The sequence below is a fragment of the Lepidochelys olivacea genome (assembly GCF_965140295.1).
Source record: "Lepidochelys olivacea isolate rLepOli2 genome assembly, chromosome: 3".
NCBI classification, from domain to species: domain Eukaryota; kingdom Metazoa; phylum Chordata; order Testudines; family Cheloniidae; genus Lepidochelys; species Lepidochelys olivacea.
This window is the reverse complement of record NC_140413.1, coordinates 159,623,849-159,642,507: the sequence shown is the minus strand read 5'-3', so window position 1 is coordinate 159,642,507 and position 18,659 is coordinate 159,623,849. Positions and strand designations below refer to the sequence as shown.

The window sequence follows — 18,659 nt, the reverse complement described above, 5'->3', positions numbered from 1 at the left end:
CACTTGCCTACTCTGTACTACAATATCTGATGATAATTTAGAAGGCAAGATGGTTTAGTATCAATGGCAAGAACCTGGAAGTTAAAAGATCTAGGTTCTATTTTTGGCTATACCAGTGACTCATTTTATGACCATGGACAGACAGCTTAACCTTTCTGTGCCTCAGTGTTTCTATCTGTAAAATGAAGTTAACAATATTTATCTTCTGTTCTAAAGAGTGTTGAAATCCCTTTACAAGGGGTAAATGTTATTAATAATGAATAAAAATTGCCTCAAGTGAATGGAATTGTATAAAGATGTTTAAATATTTGTCAAATCCTGCTGCATAGCATTTATGTCATCTCAGTACTCTAACTGAAGCCAGTAAACTGGTGCACAGAAAAAGTGGAAACATCTGCATACTACCTTCCAAAGCTACATACACAAGTTGCAGAACTGCTGCAGCAACTGTCCGCTGACTTGATAGTTATCTGTGTAGTTGTATGCAGTGTTGTTGTAGCCATAATTGTTCCAGGAGAGAGACCCGGCAGATGCAGTAATATCTTTTATTGGACCAACTTTTCTCACCAATAAAAGATATTACCTCATCTTCCTTGTCTCTCTAATATCTGTATTTGTACAGTTATTTCATTTTATATGTTTTCCTCTCAATCTATTGTATAGTGAAGGGATTCTCAAACCATCTGCATGTGTTTGTGTGTGTATATATAACTAAATAAATAAATAAATAAATTATATCTTTCTGCAGGTTGGCCTGGATGGAAATGGGAAAATAACCTGTGCAACCCTAGCCTGTTACTTATCAAACTGTAGCCTCTTTAGATTGTCTGTTACCCACAATTACAACTACACAGATTTCAGAGAGGACCTGAAAAGAGTCTATAGACAAACAGGGCTGGAGGGCCAGAACACTGTTTTGCTCATCACTGATTCAGATATAGTTCAGGTAAATGCTTTCTTCCATGATGTTTTTGCTAAAGTTAGAGTACTTGCATACATGCTTGTTTTAGAGTTGTACCATTGTGCGGGTACAAATACGTTTTGTACAAACAAATGGAGACCATGGGCTGAAAATTGGGCTCTTTAAAAGTTTGGTCCTGCTTCCTTTTAAAGTCAATAGCAAAACTCCCATTGACTTCAGTAGTGCAGTATTGCTATATAGTGAGAAACGTCTTATTTCACACTGATGTGAAAAAATAGGCACCAATTTGAACAGAAAGAAGGAAATGAAACATTTAAAAGCGATCATACATTTCAATAAGTTGATTAGTTACCAAGATATATTCACAGTTCACCCATAGTTGAAAGAACGAGGTATTTGACTTTATGCTACAAAAGGCACTTGTGGCCATGGATTTCATGATGTACCTACATGCATCATTGTCTATATTTTTTGTATTTGTGTATATTATATATATGTGCTTAATGAAGACAAAAACCTAATATTTGGTGCTATCAGTAGTTGGGAATTTTTCAATACTTTGTTCTGGTGCCTGTGCAGAGCGAATCTCTTTGCTCGGACAACTGAACTGGAAACCTGACAAGAGTAGATCTTCATATAAAATTTCAGCATTTTTGTTAATGGGATCAGAGACGATAAGAAAATGGCCTCTTTTGTGGGATTTCTTTTTCCAGTTTTAGCCAAAAAAGCAGGATGAGAAAGCATATGAAAATTAATAGATAATGTAAAGTTAATCAGTTTTTTCACTTAGAGAAGTTTCAGGTTTCATTTGAGTTGCAGGGAAAGATTTGGGTTAATTCCTCTTTTTCTAAACTGGTCCATCCATCCTAATTTAATCCAAATACAGTAATTCTTAGGGCTAGAAATTTGTCACTTCATTTTTTATCAAAAACCACAGAGCAGTCTTGGTAAATTTAGTAAAAGTCGTGTGTTTAGGGGGCAATGGTGTGTAAAGTCACAGATATGAAAAGTTAGCTATACCTCTTTAAATATAGTTTACATAAATCCCTCCACTACTGCCCCCTCCTTCTTGCCCTGCAGAAGGGGCACCGACCACCCACTGCAGCTTCCTCTGCCCCAGCACTGCAAACTTAATCCCAGCCCAGGGCAGAGGGGAGACCCTAGGGTGGGTTCGGAAAAGCTGGAGTCTGTCCTATACACATCCCACTGTGGTGACTCCTGTCCCATAGGACTGGGCCTGGCTCCCCAGTCCAAGCATTGCAACCTGACACACACAGTTACAGCGCCAGTCAGGTTTGGCCTGGCCATCCCTCTGTCATGACAGAAATGCGGCTGAGCCAAATCTGAGTGAGTAGTCCTGTGACCCTGACAGATTTTAATGCCACTCAAAGAAATTTGGCCTGGCAGCACTGCAACCCTTTATGCCAGGTCACATTACCTGGAGTGTGGAGCTGGGCCCAGGATATGGAATACTGTGGGTCATATTCACTCTTCAACTCCTCCCCCTCCCTGGCCTCTTCTGCACACCAGCCAGTGACTCATTTAGAACCTCCCTGCAACCTACTGGTTTGCGATCCACTGTTTGGGAAACTCATCTTTATTAAAATTACAGACATAAAGAAAAGTGACAGATAAACAGAAAAATCACAGTATCTGTGATATTTTTAGGTTTCAGAGTAGCAGCCGTGTTAGTCTGTATCCGCAAAAAGAAAAGGAGTACTTGTGACACCTTAGAGACTAACAAATTTATTTGAGCACAAGCTTTCGTGAGCTTCAGCTCACTTCATCGGATGAAATTTCCACTGAATGCATCTGATGAAGTGAGCTGTATTTTTACCACTGTGATAAGCCTTCAGCCCTAAAAAATGCTTTATGTTATATTAGTTTTAAAAGAAAATAAGTAACAAGTTTTGCAGGGATTACTAATCGTTGTTCTTTACCCTAGGATTCTTTTTTAGAACATTTGAGCTGCATTCTGAATTCTGGAGAAGAGCTTGATTTATTTGATAAGGAAGAGTTGGAAGGTATTGTCGTGAAGCTTACAGCTGTTGCCGAAAAGGCTAACTACTCTAACAGCAGAGAAGCTATTCTTTCATTCTTCATGCAGGTACTATTTCAAATACATTAATTTTAGAGAATTTGAAACTTTTTTATCAAAATGTCCAAGGGCTAGACCCTGTTTTAGTTGAACAATAGTTTTGCCATTGTCATCAGTGTGAGCAGGAGTAGGTAGCTGTATCTAAGGCCATTTCAAAAATGCCTACCTAACTCAAAAGTTACTGAGGCACTTAAATCACTTTTGAAAATGCAACTTAGTCACGTCAAAGTTTTGAAAATTTTGCCACGTTTATATTATTACATATAATTTTTTTAATAGTGGTAGTTTTGAATTTTAAAATTTATATTTTGCATCATATTTCACCCTTTGTTTTTACATTCAACCATCTAGGATGCTTACTTAAGTATTTGATTTGCTGAAATGTTTTTTCTTCTTCATAAAAAGAAGACTAAAGAGATGGAATGTGTGACATTCCACAGGGTACAGTCTGCATTGATGGACTGCTGTGTCCCCTTAGCTGTCCAACCTGAAATGCTTTTTACACTGCTTTGCTGGTGAACAGCAACCCCTCCTGGCTCTGCTTACTCACAGCCACCAGCATGTAAAGTCACTCCCAGCTGAATACATGAATGCTATGCCCAGCCATTCATGAATTACATAAAAGGCGACACCCACATATTCCCAGTCCCAGCCTTATGCACCAGAAATGTGTGTTTTATACTGTTCAATAGCCCTCTGGACAGTATAAGATCAAAGATAGTGCAACATTCCAACACTGGGTAATGTTTATGTACCAGACTTGTTGACCTAAGTAGAGATTCTCAAGCACTTCAGCCAAAACAAGTTTATTAACTAGCGAAAGATGTTTTTTAAGTGATTACAAGTGATAAGGCTTAAAAATCAGAATTAGTTCAAAAGAAATAAAAAGATAAACACACAAGCTAATACCTAAACTTTATCAAGGGTAATAGGTTTAAAAGCAAAAAGAAGTTTTTGTCACCAAAAGCTTACAGCAGTCTGTGCTGGCTTGAAAACCTCCAGGCCAGGACCAGTCCCCCAGTTCAATGATGCTTCTTTTGTCTTTCAAGCAATGTAGTTGCCGTCAATAGAGATGGAGGGGAAGTGGTGAAGTGGAGGTCACTGTCTCCCATTCTTATATCCCACTCCCCTCTTTGAGGATTTTTACCACTGGAGTACAGACAAACAGTCTCCCATGTATGTGAGATTTGAAAAGTTTCTGGGAGGAAATGTAAATTCTTTGTCTATACCTTCCCGCCCTGCTGGTGAATAGCCAATTAAGTAGGTAATGGTGCTTTAGCACTTTGCTGGCATGCCAATGTGTCTTTGTCTCTGAGAAATTGGTTTGTGGGTGTTACCTAGAATAACAGCATATTCCAGTAATAATCATACATTAAAATCTCACAGCTTTACACACAGTGTTGTTACACACATCTTAACAGGACAGTGGTGTTCAGCAGATTATGAGTTTCCAAATGATACATCACAAGGCACACTTCGTACAAAATACATCATAACCATATTAACGTGGTGAAGATGGAGTACTGGGTGTCACAGTATGTCAACAAATTTCCATTACAACTGGGGTCTGATTCTAAAGTCCATATGACTGTGTAACTCCCATTTACTCTAAGAATTAAGGATGGGTATGGACTGCAAGATCAAGGATATTATGAGATAGCAAATTCGCTAAGTATTTGAGCCGTCTGCCTTTTCTTTTAGGTATTTTAATATTTTGTACTGTGGTTTTTATAGTCTTAAATGCGTGACTTAAAAATGATTAGGTACATTTTTACATTGTTGATCATGTATTAGTACAGTATTGTTGTAACTTAAAAAACAAAGCATTACATTAGTAAAAAGTAGTAATCTTAACATAATTTTTTAAATTAAATAATTCCAGCCAGCAAACAGGTTTGGGAAAAAGAGATATTTAACTGTAATTCCCCCTGCCAAAATTAAATCTTTATTTCAGAGAGTACGTAGCAAGCTTCATATTGTTTTGGCGACAAGTCCTGCAGAACTTAACTTCCGTCACCTTTGTCGGACATATCCTGCCATTGTTAATTGCTCTACCGTTGACTGGTACGACAACTGGCCTGAAGAAGCTCTCCTGCATGTTGCAAAAAGCTACTTTAGCCATGAAGACATTTGTGATGACAGTGAGGTAACGTAATAATAGAACTTACCTTTTTTTTAAACTGTAGTTAAACACTTTTTCATTTATTGCGCATTTGATACCAGATTCAGACAACATGGAAATTGCAGAGCCAAATTCAGCAGAGATTTAAATGGTAATGTAGGTCTGGACCTGATTTTTGCACTTGTTACATGAGTGCAAATCAGGAATAATTTTATTGAAGCCAATAGGGTTATACTGGTATAAAACTAGTATAACTGAGAAAAGAATCAGGCCCATAGAATGTATGTCAGAACATTGTTAAAACACCAATTTGATATAAAGTGAGACCTGCATGCTGAAGTGCAAGAGCAGGGAGCAGTAGAAAAACCAGTTGTCAGGATGGTATAAAATAAAATTATTTCTACATTGCAAAAATGAATACAATTATTTTTCCCACTTCCATGGTGATATACAATTTTTGGCTTGGCTTATGGCGAATTTTACAAAAGCTGTTTTACTATAGAAACCTGCTTTTCATTAAAGGAAAATTTAACCAAGCTATAATTGATGTGAAGTGAGTTTTCATTTTTTGCAAAAACAGTGACTAGGAAAATTTTGCCATTCTCAGTGCATACGTTTACATATTTTTACAGGGCCTGATTGTCAGACATGAAGGGTCAGAGTCTTCCCTCATTTACATTGGTGCAAATCTATTGGCTTTGTTTTTACCATTATAACTAAGGCTAAGATTTTGTCACGGATATTTTTAGTAAAAGTCAGGGACAGGTCACGGGCTTCCATGAATTCTTTATTACTGTCTATGACCTGTCCCTGACTTTTACTAAAAATATCCGTGACAAAATGGGGAGCCTGGGCAGCTGGGGGTGGGCTGGGAGCTCCAGGGGCCCCCACCACCTGTAGGGGCTCGGAGCTCCTTATTCCCCCTCTGCTGGCAGCTCTGAGCTGCAGGAGTCCCCCACTGCATCCCACGGTGGTTGGGATGCCTTTGGCCACCGGGAGCTCCGGGGGTCCCTCCTGCTGTCCGTGGCAGCTGGAAGCAGCGAGGGTCCCCCCTGCCACCTGGGACAGTAGGGAACAGTGGGGGTTCCCCTGCTGCCCGCAGCATCCGGGAGCAGCAGGGGCACCTCACAGCTCCCTGCCTCCACAGGCAGCAGGGGACCCTGCAGCTCTCATCCGGTGCTGGCTGAAGTCACAAAGGTCTTTGGAAGTCACAGATTCTGTGACTTTGTGACCTCCGTGTCTAAATTGCAGCCTTAATTATAACTGAAGACACAATTTGACCCTTTGTATTGTTCAGTGTCTTCATCTGTAATAAAACTGTACAGGTTTTCACTTGGCAACAAGAGCTGAAATTCTTATTCAAGTATCCTTCGCATATTCCCACTCATGGGACATCCTAACTGGTGCAGTGTAAATGGTGGAACCTTCTTATAGCAGTGCCCCTGAGGGTATGTCTGCGCTGCAATCCAAGGTGTGAGAGCAGCATGGATAAACCTACTCTGGCTTTGCCCACACTACCATGACTAAAAGTATCAGTGTAGATGCAGTGGCACAGGCATCAGTGCAAGCTGTACAAGCACACTGGAGACCCTGGGTGTATATCATGTGGCTAGTCCTCCTTGAAGCCCATGCTGCCCCATCTACACTATTATTTTTAGCTGCCATAGGTATGTAGTGGTAGGAGTCTGCTATAGACCACGGGACCAGGGGGATGAGGTAGATGAGGCTTTCTTCCGGCAGCTCACGGAAGCTACTAGATCGCATGCCCTGATTCTCATGGGTGACTTTAATTTTCCTGATATCTGCTGGGAGAGCAATACAGCAGTGCATAGACAATCCAGGAAGTTTTTGGAAAGCGTAGGGGACAATTTCCTGGCACAAGTGCTAGAGGAGCCAACTGGGGGGGGAGCTTTTCTTGACCTGCTGCTCACAAACCGGGTAGAATTAGTGGGGGAAGCAAAAGTGGATGGGAATCTGGGAGGCAGTGACCATGAGTTGGTTGAGTTCAGGATCCTGACGCAGAGAAGAAAGATAAGCAGCAGGATACGGACCCTGGACTTCAGGAAAGCAGACTTCGACTCCCTCAGGGAACGGATGGCCAGGATCCCCTGGGGGACTAACATGAAGGGGAAAGGAGTCCATGAGAGCTGGCTGTATTTCAAGGAATCCCTGTTGAGGTTACAGGGACAAACCATCCCGATGAGTCGAAAGAATAGTAAATATGGCAGGCGACCAGCTTGGCTTAATGGTGAAATCCTAGCGGATCTTAAACATAAAAAAGAAGCTTACAAGAAGTGGAAGGTTGGACATATGACCAGGGAAGAGTATAAAAATATTGCTCGGGCATGTAGGAATGATATCAGGAGGGCCGAATCGCACCTGGAGCTGCAGCTAGCAAGAGATGTCAAGAGTAACAAGAAGGGTTTCTTCAGGTATGTTGGCAACAAGAAGAAAGCCAAGGAAAGTGTGGGCCCCTTACTGAATGAGGGAGGCAACCTAGTGACAGAGGATGTGGAAAAAGCTAATGTACTCAATGCTTTTTTTGCCTCTGTCTTCACTAACAAGGTCAGCTCCCAGACTGCTGCGCTGGGCATCACAAAATGGGGAAGAGATGGCCAGCCCTCTGTGGAGATAGAGGTGGTTAGGGACTATTTAGAAAAGCTGGACGTGCACAAGTCCATGGGGCCGGACGAGTTGCATCCGAGAGTGCTGAAGGAATTGGCGGCTGTGATTGCAGAGCCATTGGCCATTATCTTTGAAAACTCATGGCGAACGGGGGAAGTCCTGGATGACTGGAAAAAGACTAATGTAGTGCCAATCTTTAAAAAAGGGAAGAAGGAGGATCCTGGGAACTACAGGCCAGTCAGCCTCACCTCAGTCCCTGGAAAAATCATGGAGCAGGTCCTCAAAGAATCAATCCTGAAGCACTTGCATGAGAGGAAAGTGATCAGGATAAACCAGCATGGATTCACCAAGGGAAGGTCATGCCTGACTAATCTAATCGCCTTTTATGATGAGATTACTGGTTCTGTGGATGAAGGGAAAGCAGTGGATGTATTGTTTCTTGACTTTAGCAAAGCTTTTGACACGGTCTCCCACAGTATTCTTGTCAGCAAGTTAAGGAAGTATGGGCTGGATGAATGCACTATAAGGTGGGTAGAAAGCTGGCTAGATTGTCGGGCTCAACGGGTAGTGATCAATGGCTCCATGTCTAGTTGGCAGCCGGTGTCAAGTGGAGTGCCCCAGGGGTCGGTCCTGGGGCCGGTTTTGTTCAATATCTTCATAAATGATCTGGAGGATGGTGTAGATTGCACTCTCAGCAAATTTGCGGATGATACTAAACTGGGAGGAGTGGTAGATACGCTGGAGGGGAGGGATAGGATACAGAAGGACCTAGACAAATTGGAGGATTGGGCCAAAAGAAATCTGATGAGGTTCAATAAGGACACTTAGGACGGAAGAACCCAATGCACTGCTACAGACTAGGGGCCGAATGGCTAGGCAGCAGTTCTGCGGAAAAGGACCTAGGGGTGACAGTGGACGAGAAGCTGGATATGAGTCAGCAGTGTGCCCTTGTTGCCAAGAAGGCCAATGGCATTTTGGGATGTATAAGTAGGGGCATAGCGAGCAGATCGAGGGACATGATTGTTCCCCTCTATTCGACATTGGTGAGGCCTCATCTGGAGTACTGTGTCCAGTTTTGGGCCCCACACTACAAGAAGGATGTGGATAAATTGGAGAGAGTCCAGCGAAGGGCAACAAAAATGATTAGGGGTCTAGAATACATGACTTATGAGGAGAGGCTGAGAGAGCTGGGATTGTTTAGCCTGCAGAAGAGAAGAATGAGGGGGGATTTGATAGCTGCTTTCAACTACCTGAAAGGGGGTTCCAAAGAGGATGGCTCTAGACTGTTCTCAATGGTAGCAGATGACAGAACGAGGAGTAATGGTCTCAAGTTGCAGTGGGGGAGGTTTAGATTGGATATTAGGAAAAACTTTTTCACTAGGAGGGTGGTGAAACACTGGAATGCGTTACCTAGGGAGGTGGTAGAATCTCCTTCCTTAGAGGTTTTTAAGGTCAGGCTTGACAAAGCCCTGGCTGGGATGATTTAACTGGGAATTGGTCCTGCTTCGAGGCGGGGGTTGGACTAGATGACCTTCTGGGGTCCCTTCCAACCCTGATATTCTATGATTCTATGATGTCTATCCATACTGCAGTCACACCTCAGATTGCAGTATACTTGTATCCTTAGACTGCTCAGGCTTTCCTCCAGTCCTCTCTCCCACTTCCCCAAACATTCTGGAGGCAAGCCTGTAAAAAGAGACTCAGTGGGACACAAGGAAAAATCTATGGCCAGTAGAGTTAAAGACAGAGGAGGTTTTTTAATAATTAGGAATAAAAAGAATCCCGAGAATGGTATTGGTCCATTATTAGATGGAAATGGTAGAATTATCAATAATAATGCAAAAAGGTAGGAGTATTCAATAAATATTTCTGTTCTGTAGTTGGGGAAAAATTTTATTGTAAATGAGGAATCATCTTTGAGTAGGTGGTGTAGTTCCAGGGGTCCTGAAAGAGTCTGTTCTTTGCCATATACTGTTTAACACTTATATCGGTGACCTGGAAGAAATCATAAAAATATCTCTGATAGAGATATCAGATGACACAAGAATTGGGTTGGTGCAAAAATAGACAATTGAGTAATATATTACCTAATCAGCTAGCCAAGGAGGGGTTACAGCTCCCTCCCACTTGAATGGGCCATCACAGAGACATATTAGTGCTTGGTGACTCACTTTCACTCCAAGCCATAGGGGCTTAATTTTCAATAAATAGATACATTATTCCTTAAATATTACCTGTATGCACATTTTACAATGATTAGGAGTATCAATAAGTTGCAAGTATTTGGTAGAAACCTCACCTGTTACCCTTACCATGAAAGCAGTGTATTTGGTGTAGTGAGTTTGTCAGGTGTGAGGCAGGAGTTGCTCTTAAAGTATAGTGAACCCTTTGCCAGTTGGCACCAATGGGCATCTGTGTCACACTTCCCTAGACTTCAAGCTTAAATAAGAGTCAAAGATGTATACTTTTAGACACTAAGAGTGCTTTAGCTCAGTGGGTTCTCAACCAGGAGTCTGGAGTCCCTGGGGGGCCCATGAGCAGGTTTCAGGGGGTCTGCCAAGCCGGGCCAGCATTAGCCTTGCTGGGGCCAAGGTCAGAAAACTGAAGCCCCACCGCATGGGGCTGAAGCCTGAGGCCTTGAGCCCAACTGGCCGGGGCTGAAGCCAAAGCCTGAGCAGTTTAGCTTCACGGAGGCCCATTTGGCATGAGGCCCAGGCAATTGCCCTGCTTGCTACCCCCTAATGCCGGCCCTGGCTTTTATATGCAGAAAACCAATTGTGCCACAGGTAGGCTGTGGAGTTTTTATAGCATGTTGAGGGGGCCTCAGAAAGAAAAAGGTTGAGAACCCCTGCTTTAGCTTACTATCTTAATAGGGCTAAGCAATTTTGTAAGTCTCCCAATCTCTTTATTTCATGTTACAACCATAAAAGTCACATTACCTGTTCACAATCATTATCTAGATGGGTTAGACAGTGTATGGAAAAATGTTAAAGATAGCATCCATTCCTCCCCATGATGGGGTTAGGCCGTCGTCGGCTATCCCTTGATACGAGGATGATGTCTGCCAGGGGAAAAGTCATTGGTGAGACTTAAGATGGCCAAGGAGTCCAATTTGTACTTTACATGTAACAGGTGGTTGCTTGGAAAGAGCGCAATTTCTGGCCAGGATGCTGTACCTTTCCTTCCTCCTCTGCTGTTTCTCAGCCTCTTGAGGAAGGCGATTCTCTTCAGAATGGGCTGAGGCTGGATGTATGATGTGACAACATTGCAGTCTATTGCCAGCCAGCTCTTCCCAATTCATGCAATGCCTCCCTTCTTAAAATATACTTTCAGGGTGTCCTTGTAGCTTTTCCTCTGTCCTGCATGGATCCTCTTACCACCACTAAGTTGAGAAAAGAGGACTTACTTCAGAAGATGAGTTTCAGCCATCCACACGCAATGACCAGCCCAGTTAAGTTGATGTTTCATAATTAAGGGTTTGATTTAGTCATGGATATTTTTAGTAAACATCATGGACAAGTCATGGGCAATAAACAAAAATTCATGGCCTGTGACCTGTGTGTGACTTGTACTATAAATACCACTAACTAAATCTTAGCTGGGGAGGGCTGCTGTTCGGGGGGAGGGAGCGGCACCAGCTGCCAGGGGCCATCAAATAGCACCTGCCCCCGGAGCCACTGACCCACCCCTGCGACTACTGCCAGGGGTTGCTCACCTGCTGGTGCTGCTGGGCTGCCCCCGGGACCACTGCTCAGGCAGTCCCCAGGGCCAGCTGCACCAGTTGCTGCTCAGGCGGTCCCTGGGACCAACTGCCTGGGGCCACCTGAGCAGTGGCCAGTGTGGCTGTCCCTGGGGCCACCTGACCACCTGGCCCTGGGCAGCCTTAGGGTCCGCCACACTGGCAGCTGCAGAAGTCACAGAGGTCGCAGAAAGTTACAGAATCCATGACTTCCATGACCTCCGTGACAGACGTGGAACCCTATTCATAATTTCACCTCAACATGGTGATGTTGCGATGGTCTTCCCATCTGATATGGAGAATCTTCCAAAGGCAGCTCTGTTGGTACCACTCCAGATGCTTAAGAAGGCTTCAGTACGTCATTCATGTCTTGCACTGATAAAGAAGAGAAGGGATGACTACTGTATTGTAGACCAGGATCTTAGTTTCCATTTGCAGATCTCTGTCAGTAAAGACACAACGGAGCAACTTTCCAAAGGACACACTGGCACAATGGATGCTATGTTCAATCTCCACATTGAGATTGGCTGTCTGAGAAAGGTGGCTACCAAGGTAAGGAAACGCTCAACTTTCCAGGGGTTCACCACCGGTGACAATTTGTGGGAGAAGGGGGGCAACTAATGCGGAGGCAGGATGGTAGAGGACTTCAGTCTTCCCATTCTTGAGGGACAGTCCCAAACTATGATAGGCTCCTGAGAAGAGATCTAGGATGGATTGCAAGTCAACCTCAGTGTGTGCGTGATGGCTTGCCAGATTTCCTCAGAAGATAGGGCGTGGCAAGAGGTTCTATTACTGGATGCTGAGGAATGCACTCAATGGTGGCACCTGAGACTTCAGATTCACGGTTCAGTAGAGTCTCAAAATGTTCCTTCTAACATTGCTTGAAGGCCATTGCCCTTAAGAAGGGTGGAGTTGCCTGGGATTGCAGAGGGATTGTGCCATTTGAACGTAGATGGCTCTTGTTGCTTGAAAAAAGCTTCTCATGTCATGTTGATCAGCGAAACTCTGGATCTCCATGGCCTTTGATTGTCACCACTGATTCTTGATGTCGTGCAGCTTCCTTTGAACTACAGCTTTAAGACAATGATAAATCTCTAGTATTTGCTGATTAGAGGGTTCATTTTGCCAAGTGCAAAATGCGCTTCTCTTCTAGCGAATAAGTGCTGTGATTTCCTTGTTGTTCTCATCAAAACAATCCTTATGGCAGTGAGTGGACTATCCAATCAATTCAGCACGTGCCTTTGAATAATGGTCTTGAACTCCTTCCAGTGTGTTTAGATGTCATTGATCTTGTCAGGTAAATCAGAGAGCCTCTCAATGAGGTGTTGCTGAAGAGTCTCACAACTAGCTTATTTTTGAAGTGCCTCGTGTTAAATCTCTTTCACATTACTTTTGGTTGTTTATGGTGTTGTGGTGCAAGCTGTATGTTCACGATTGATGTGACTAAGCGATGAATGTAAGACCACTTGGAAACACCCACGTTCCGAACACTGGCATCTTTTTCACTGGCATCGTCAGAGCCTGTGATCGTCCATATTACACGAGCCATGAGAGGTACAGAAGAGTGCTGGACAGACCGTCACCGGGGTTAGGACCAGAGCAATAGGTACTGCTATGGCATGTCTTAGACATGTTCCAGTTGCTGAGATCTGTAAGGCTGGTACAGGGAGCTCTATACATACATTTACAAAACACTGTTCCCTAGATCTACTGTGTAGATCAGACACTCAGTTTGGTAAGGCACTACTTTATTCTCTATTCAGTTAGAACTCCAAGTCCCACTAACCATTCATGGGTACTGCTTACCAAATTATCCTGTGAGTGGGAATATTCAGAGGACACTCCAAGAAGGAATGGAGTTTAGTAACCTGTAACTCGAGTTCTTTGAGATAGACTCTGCATAGTCACATTCCCTGAACAACTTCCTATCTTCCTTGGAGTCCTAATAAAAACTTGGCTCTGGGGAAGTGGTGGAAGGAGTTGAGGTGGCAGAGGGTGTCAGGCTCCCTTTTATAGCTTCACCCTCAGAATATTCAGGAACAGAGGAGAGGGGTAGGAAGAACACATGATTACTCTGCGTCACTGCTACAACAAGGTTTCATTGCCTAAGTTGCATCAGCTAGGACATCGCCTGAGTGGGGATATGCAACATCAATCTTGAAGAATTCTGGTTACAAGTACATAACTTTAATTTTCTATTAACTTTGCATGCCAGTATATGAATCATTATTGTATTAATTTATTTTATTATTACTAATAATATAATAAGTGTTAATTAATAAGCATTTTATTTATTTATTTCCTGTGCATTTAACAATGTTACATGAACCAAAATCTAAACAAAAATGAATACTATAATTTCAAAAATATGAAGATTTTACTTTTTCATACTTATTTAAAATCATGTTGTCTTCCAGAACTTAACAAACATGGTTGCCCAGGTATGTGTTGAAATCCACAAAAGTGCATCTAAAACAACTGAGAAATATTTGAAGGAAACTAAAAGGCACTACTACATCACTCCTAATAGCTATTTGCAATTCATAGACACCTTTTCAAGCATATTACAGAGCACAAAAAAGAAAAGTCTGTTTAACAGGTGAGAAATTAATAACATTTCCCATTGTGCTCTGCTACAATGTACAGCCACATAAAATATCCCATTTCAAAGGAGCAAAATATCAAAACCAAACAATGGGTCAAATTTTCAAAATTAGACTACTAAAATATCCTTGTAAAATCTATGAGCGTGTATGCACTAATATTGTGCAATAGAATACAGATGCATAAGAGACATTGTGTGCACAATTACCCATTTAGAATGCATAATTTTATATGTGCAGTTACCTGATATTATTTCTAGGACTGTTGATTAATCGCAGTGAACTCATGCAATTAACTCAAAAAAATTAATCGCAATTAATCGCAGTTTAATCGCACTGTTAAACAATAAAATACCAATTGAAATTTATTAAATATTTTGGATGTTTTTCTGCATTTTCATATATATTATATTCTGTGTTGTAATTGAAATCAAAGTGTATATTTTTATTACAAATATTTGCACTGTAAAATGATAAACAAAAGAAATAGTATTTTTCAGTTCACCTCATACATGTACTTTAGTGCAATCTCTTTGTCATAAAAGTGCAACTTACAAAGGTAGATTTTTTTTTGTTACATAACTGCACTCAAAACATGTAAAGCTTCAGTGTTCTTGTTCAGCCAAGCGCTCAGACAAACAAGTTTGTTTACATTTGCAGGAGATAATACTGCCCACTTCTTATTTACAATGTCACCAGAAAGCGAGAACAGGCATTTGCGTGGCACTTTTGTAGTTGGCATTGCAAGGTATTTACGTGACATACGCTAAACATTTGTATTTCCCTTCATACTTTGGCCACCATTCCAGAGGACATGCTTCCATGCTGATGATGCTCATTAAAAAAAAATGCATTAATTACATTTTTGACTGAACTCCTTGGGGGAGAGTTGTATGTCCCCTACTCTGTTTTACCCGCATTCTACCGTATATTTCATGTTATAGCAGTCTTGGATGATGACCCAGCACATGTTGTACATTTTAAGAACACTTTCCACTGTAGATGTGACAAAACACAAAGAAGGTACCAATGTGAGGTTTCTAAAGATAGTGTGACAGGGCAAGGCCAGATGGCTATAGTAAAGTAGTGGGAGACAGATATATTTGCCCCAGGCTAAACAAATCCCTGTTACCAGGATAAGCAAATGGCAGCAGCTGCAGGTCAATTAAGACACCTGGGGCGAATTAAGATCTTTTAAGACACCTGGGGCGAATTAAGATCTTTCCAGAAGGCAGGGAAGACAGCTAGGTTGATTGGGACACCTGAAGCCAATCAGGGGCTGGCTGAAACTAGTTAAAAGCCTCCCAGTTAGTCAGGTGGGCACACATCAGGAGCCGTAGGAGGAAGCCATGCTGTTGGAGAAACTGAGCAGTACAAACCATATCAGGCACAAGGAAAGAGGCCCTGCGGTAAGGGTGAAGTAGATATTGAGGAAGTAGGGGTTGCTGTGGGGAAGTGCCCCAGGAAATTGTACATGTCCTATTTCCAGAAAGTCATCTACGATAGCTGCTACTATTACGGTCCCTGGGTTGGAGCCCGGAGTAGAGGGTGGGCACAGGCTTCCCCCTCACCTCCCTGATTGATCACTAAGACTGGGAGACAAAAGAGACTGTGCGAGGGAGGGTAGCTTCTCCTCACCTCCCTTGCTGGCTTATGATGAAAATGGGTCAATAGACTGTGACCCTGGCCTCTAGAGAGAGAAGGCCTACGTGGAGGGTCACAGTGAGCCTCTGACGCTAGTGAAATCCGCCAGGAAGTGCAGGACCCACGGAGACAAGGAGAGAGCTTTGTCACAATATCTATAACACTCGACCCAAGGTTTAAGAATCTGAAGTGCCTTCCAGAATCTGAGAGGGTTGAGGAGTGGAGCATGCTTTCAGATGTCTTAATAGAGCAATAGTACAAAGCGGAAACTACAGAACCAGAACCACCAAAAAAGAAAGTCAGCCTTCTGCTGGTGACATGTTACTCAGTTAATGAAAATGAACACACATCAGTACACACTGCTTTGGATTGTTATCCACCAGAGCCCATCATCAGAATCGAGACACATCCCCTGGAATGGTGGTTGAAGCATGAAGGGACATACGAATCTTTAGCACATCTAGCATGTAAATATCTTGCGACACCAGCTACAACAGTGCCATGAGAACGCCTGTTCTTGCTTTCAGGTGACATTGTAAACAAGACGTGGACAGCATTATCCCCTGCAAATATAAACAAACTTGTTTGTCTGAGCAATTGGCTGAACAAGAAGTAGGACTGAGTGGACTTGCAGGCTCTAAAATTTTACATTGTTTTATTTTTGAATGCAGATTTTTTGTACATAATTCTACATTTGTAAGTTCAACTTTCATGATAAAGAGATTACACCACAGTACTTGTATGAGGTGAACTGAAAAATATGATTTCTTTTGTTTTTTACAGTGCAAATATTTGTAATCAAAAATAAATATAAAGTGAGCTCTGTACACTTTGTATTGTGTTGTAATTGAAATCAATATATTTGAAAATGTAGAAAACATCCAAAAATATTTAAATAAATGGTACTCTATTATTGAATAGTGCGATTAATCGCAAGATTAATTGTGATTATTTTTAATCACTTGACAACCCTAATTATTTCTAAAGATCCCAAAGTCAATATATAATAACTTATATTTTACTTAATCTTCACACTGTCTGTATACTAGAGGCTGTTTCAAAATATTAAAAACCACCTAAAATGCATTTGTTAAACTAGAGGCACCCAAGCAGGTGGAAGTAGTTGTAAATTATACTTCCCTGGACAAGCTAATCTCTCCCTGGGGCAACAAAATTACCCCCACAATCCTGTGTCTATCCTGCAACACCGTCTGTACAGTTGAGATTGCATAATAACCCTGCCAGGTATGATTCCTCAATGGATGTGGTAAATCAGCTCACCTCTGGAGGCCCGTCCCTGACCATCTCTCCAGCTCATACTGCAAATATTTGGGCTGTGTCGGCCTTTTGTGGGCCTTCATTGGAGGGGAAGTTATAGCAGATTTCCACTGCTACAGGCTATCCCTCCACCCCTGCAGTCAGATTTTCCCAGAGCAGAAGGTAGCAGAGACCATGGAATGAAACTGGACTGTTATCTTTAATGACAAATAAAAGAACACAACTTAATTTTTATTTTTAGGGCTTGTTTTTACAATGGGCTGACCAAGCTCCTGGAAGCAACATCACTGGTTACAGAAATGCAAGAAGAGTTGCTTGTCCTTGGCCCTCAAATAGAGCAAAAATCAAAGGTATTTACAAATTACTTTCTGAAGTAGGCTTTAAAAATCTTCTGTGACCTCCCATTCCACCTCCTCCTCTCCACAAAATTCAGGACCCAAAAACCTACTTGTTATATCACTCTTGACAGTGAGTTATATTATGCCCTTTCTCCTTCAACACTTTCATGGCTGACAGGAGATTCAGACACAATAAAGAGAAGTCAGTTTCCTGATTGGCTCATGAGAAAAAGAAAAAACAATGCATTTCTGAAATGTTTCAGCCTTCTCACTATTCAGTCATCTCACCAAGTGTATTTGAAATTCTGCAGTCAAAATGTATGGTAAAGGAAAAAATTTTTTTCCTGTTAGGAGATAGAAGAACTCGTGGAAAAACTTCAGAGAGACTCACTAGTAGTAGAGCAGGTTCGAACTCTTGTTAAACAGGATGAAGAAATCATGGCTGAGGAAACAAAAGTTGTGGAAGAATATGCTCAGGTACCGAGTCTCTTGTGGTCTCTTACAGATTTTGGTTTCTGTGGGCCTAGTTTTTCAAAGCATTAAAAACACTCTGGGCATTAACAACCTTGAAAGATCCAGTTCTATTTATGGTAAAAATAAGTTCCAAAAAGTGCAGAAATTTTCATATGCCTCCAGCATAGATATTGTTTTTTTAGAAATCTTCACCATATTATAAAATTAGAAGTAGGAAAAACTGATAGATCTCTGTTCTAGTTCTTTCAAGCATGATTCTGCTTAGAAAAATAACTGTGCATGAATAGCACCTTAGTACTTCATACCATCCTTTTGTGTGTCTTACTCGCAAAACATACATTTTCCTACTGTTGGTTACAATATACAGAAAACTGTTTTTGTTCAAGTACATATTGCCAAAAGAAAATGCCAACTCTGACTTTTTTCTGTGGGTTGTGGGGGGTTTTGTTTGGTTGACTTTTTTTTTTTTTTTTTTTTTACAATGTAGCAAGCAACTGAAGAGGTAAATGCTGTATTGCCAGCTTTGGAAAAGGCCCTCGCTGCCCTAGATGCATTGGACAAAGCTCACATTGCAGAACTCAGGTAGGTCTGTTTTGTTTTAAAACTTTGTCACTGTTCCAACTAATAGCAGTCTTCAGTTCTGGAATAATGATGCTGGCAAATTACACAACAGAGCAAAGGTTTCCACGGGCGTTCCTTCCATCCATAACTAAAGAAAATTATTCTGAAAGTGCAAACAGTGTAATCTTGCCTACATTTCAAGCTGACTCACTCTTTTACTCTTAATTCTTTATGCTTTCATGTGTCAAATTAGTT

The 18,659-nt window shown here is 41.8% G+C and overlaps 1 protein-coding gene across 1 annotated transcript in view; it reads left to right on the top strand.

The window, feature by feature from the left end:
• DNAH14 (dynein axonemal heavy chain 14) overlaps window positions 1-18,659 on the top strand; it is a 476,940-nt gene that overhangs the window by 354,968 nt on the left and 103,313 nt on the right. The window contains exons 61-67 of the mRNA XM_084624945.1: window positions 749-946; window positions 2,868-3,029; window positions 4,975-5,166; window positions 13,924-14,105; window positions 17,273-17,381; window positions 17,721-17,846; window positions 18,331-18,425. Of these exons, the coding sequence (XP_084481071.1) occupies window positions 749-946; window positions 2,868-3,029; window positions 4,975-5,166; window positions 13,924-14,105; window positions 17,273-17,381; window positions 17,721-17,846; window positions 18,331-18,425 (1,064 nt within the window). The remainder of the gene's footprint in view (window positions 1-748; window positions 947-2,867; window positions 3,030-4,974; window positions 5,167-13,923; window positions 14,106-17,272; window positions 17,382-17,720; window positions 17,847-18,330; window positions 18,426-18,659) is intronic.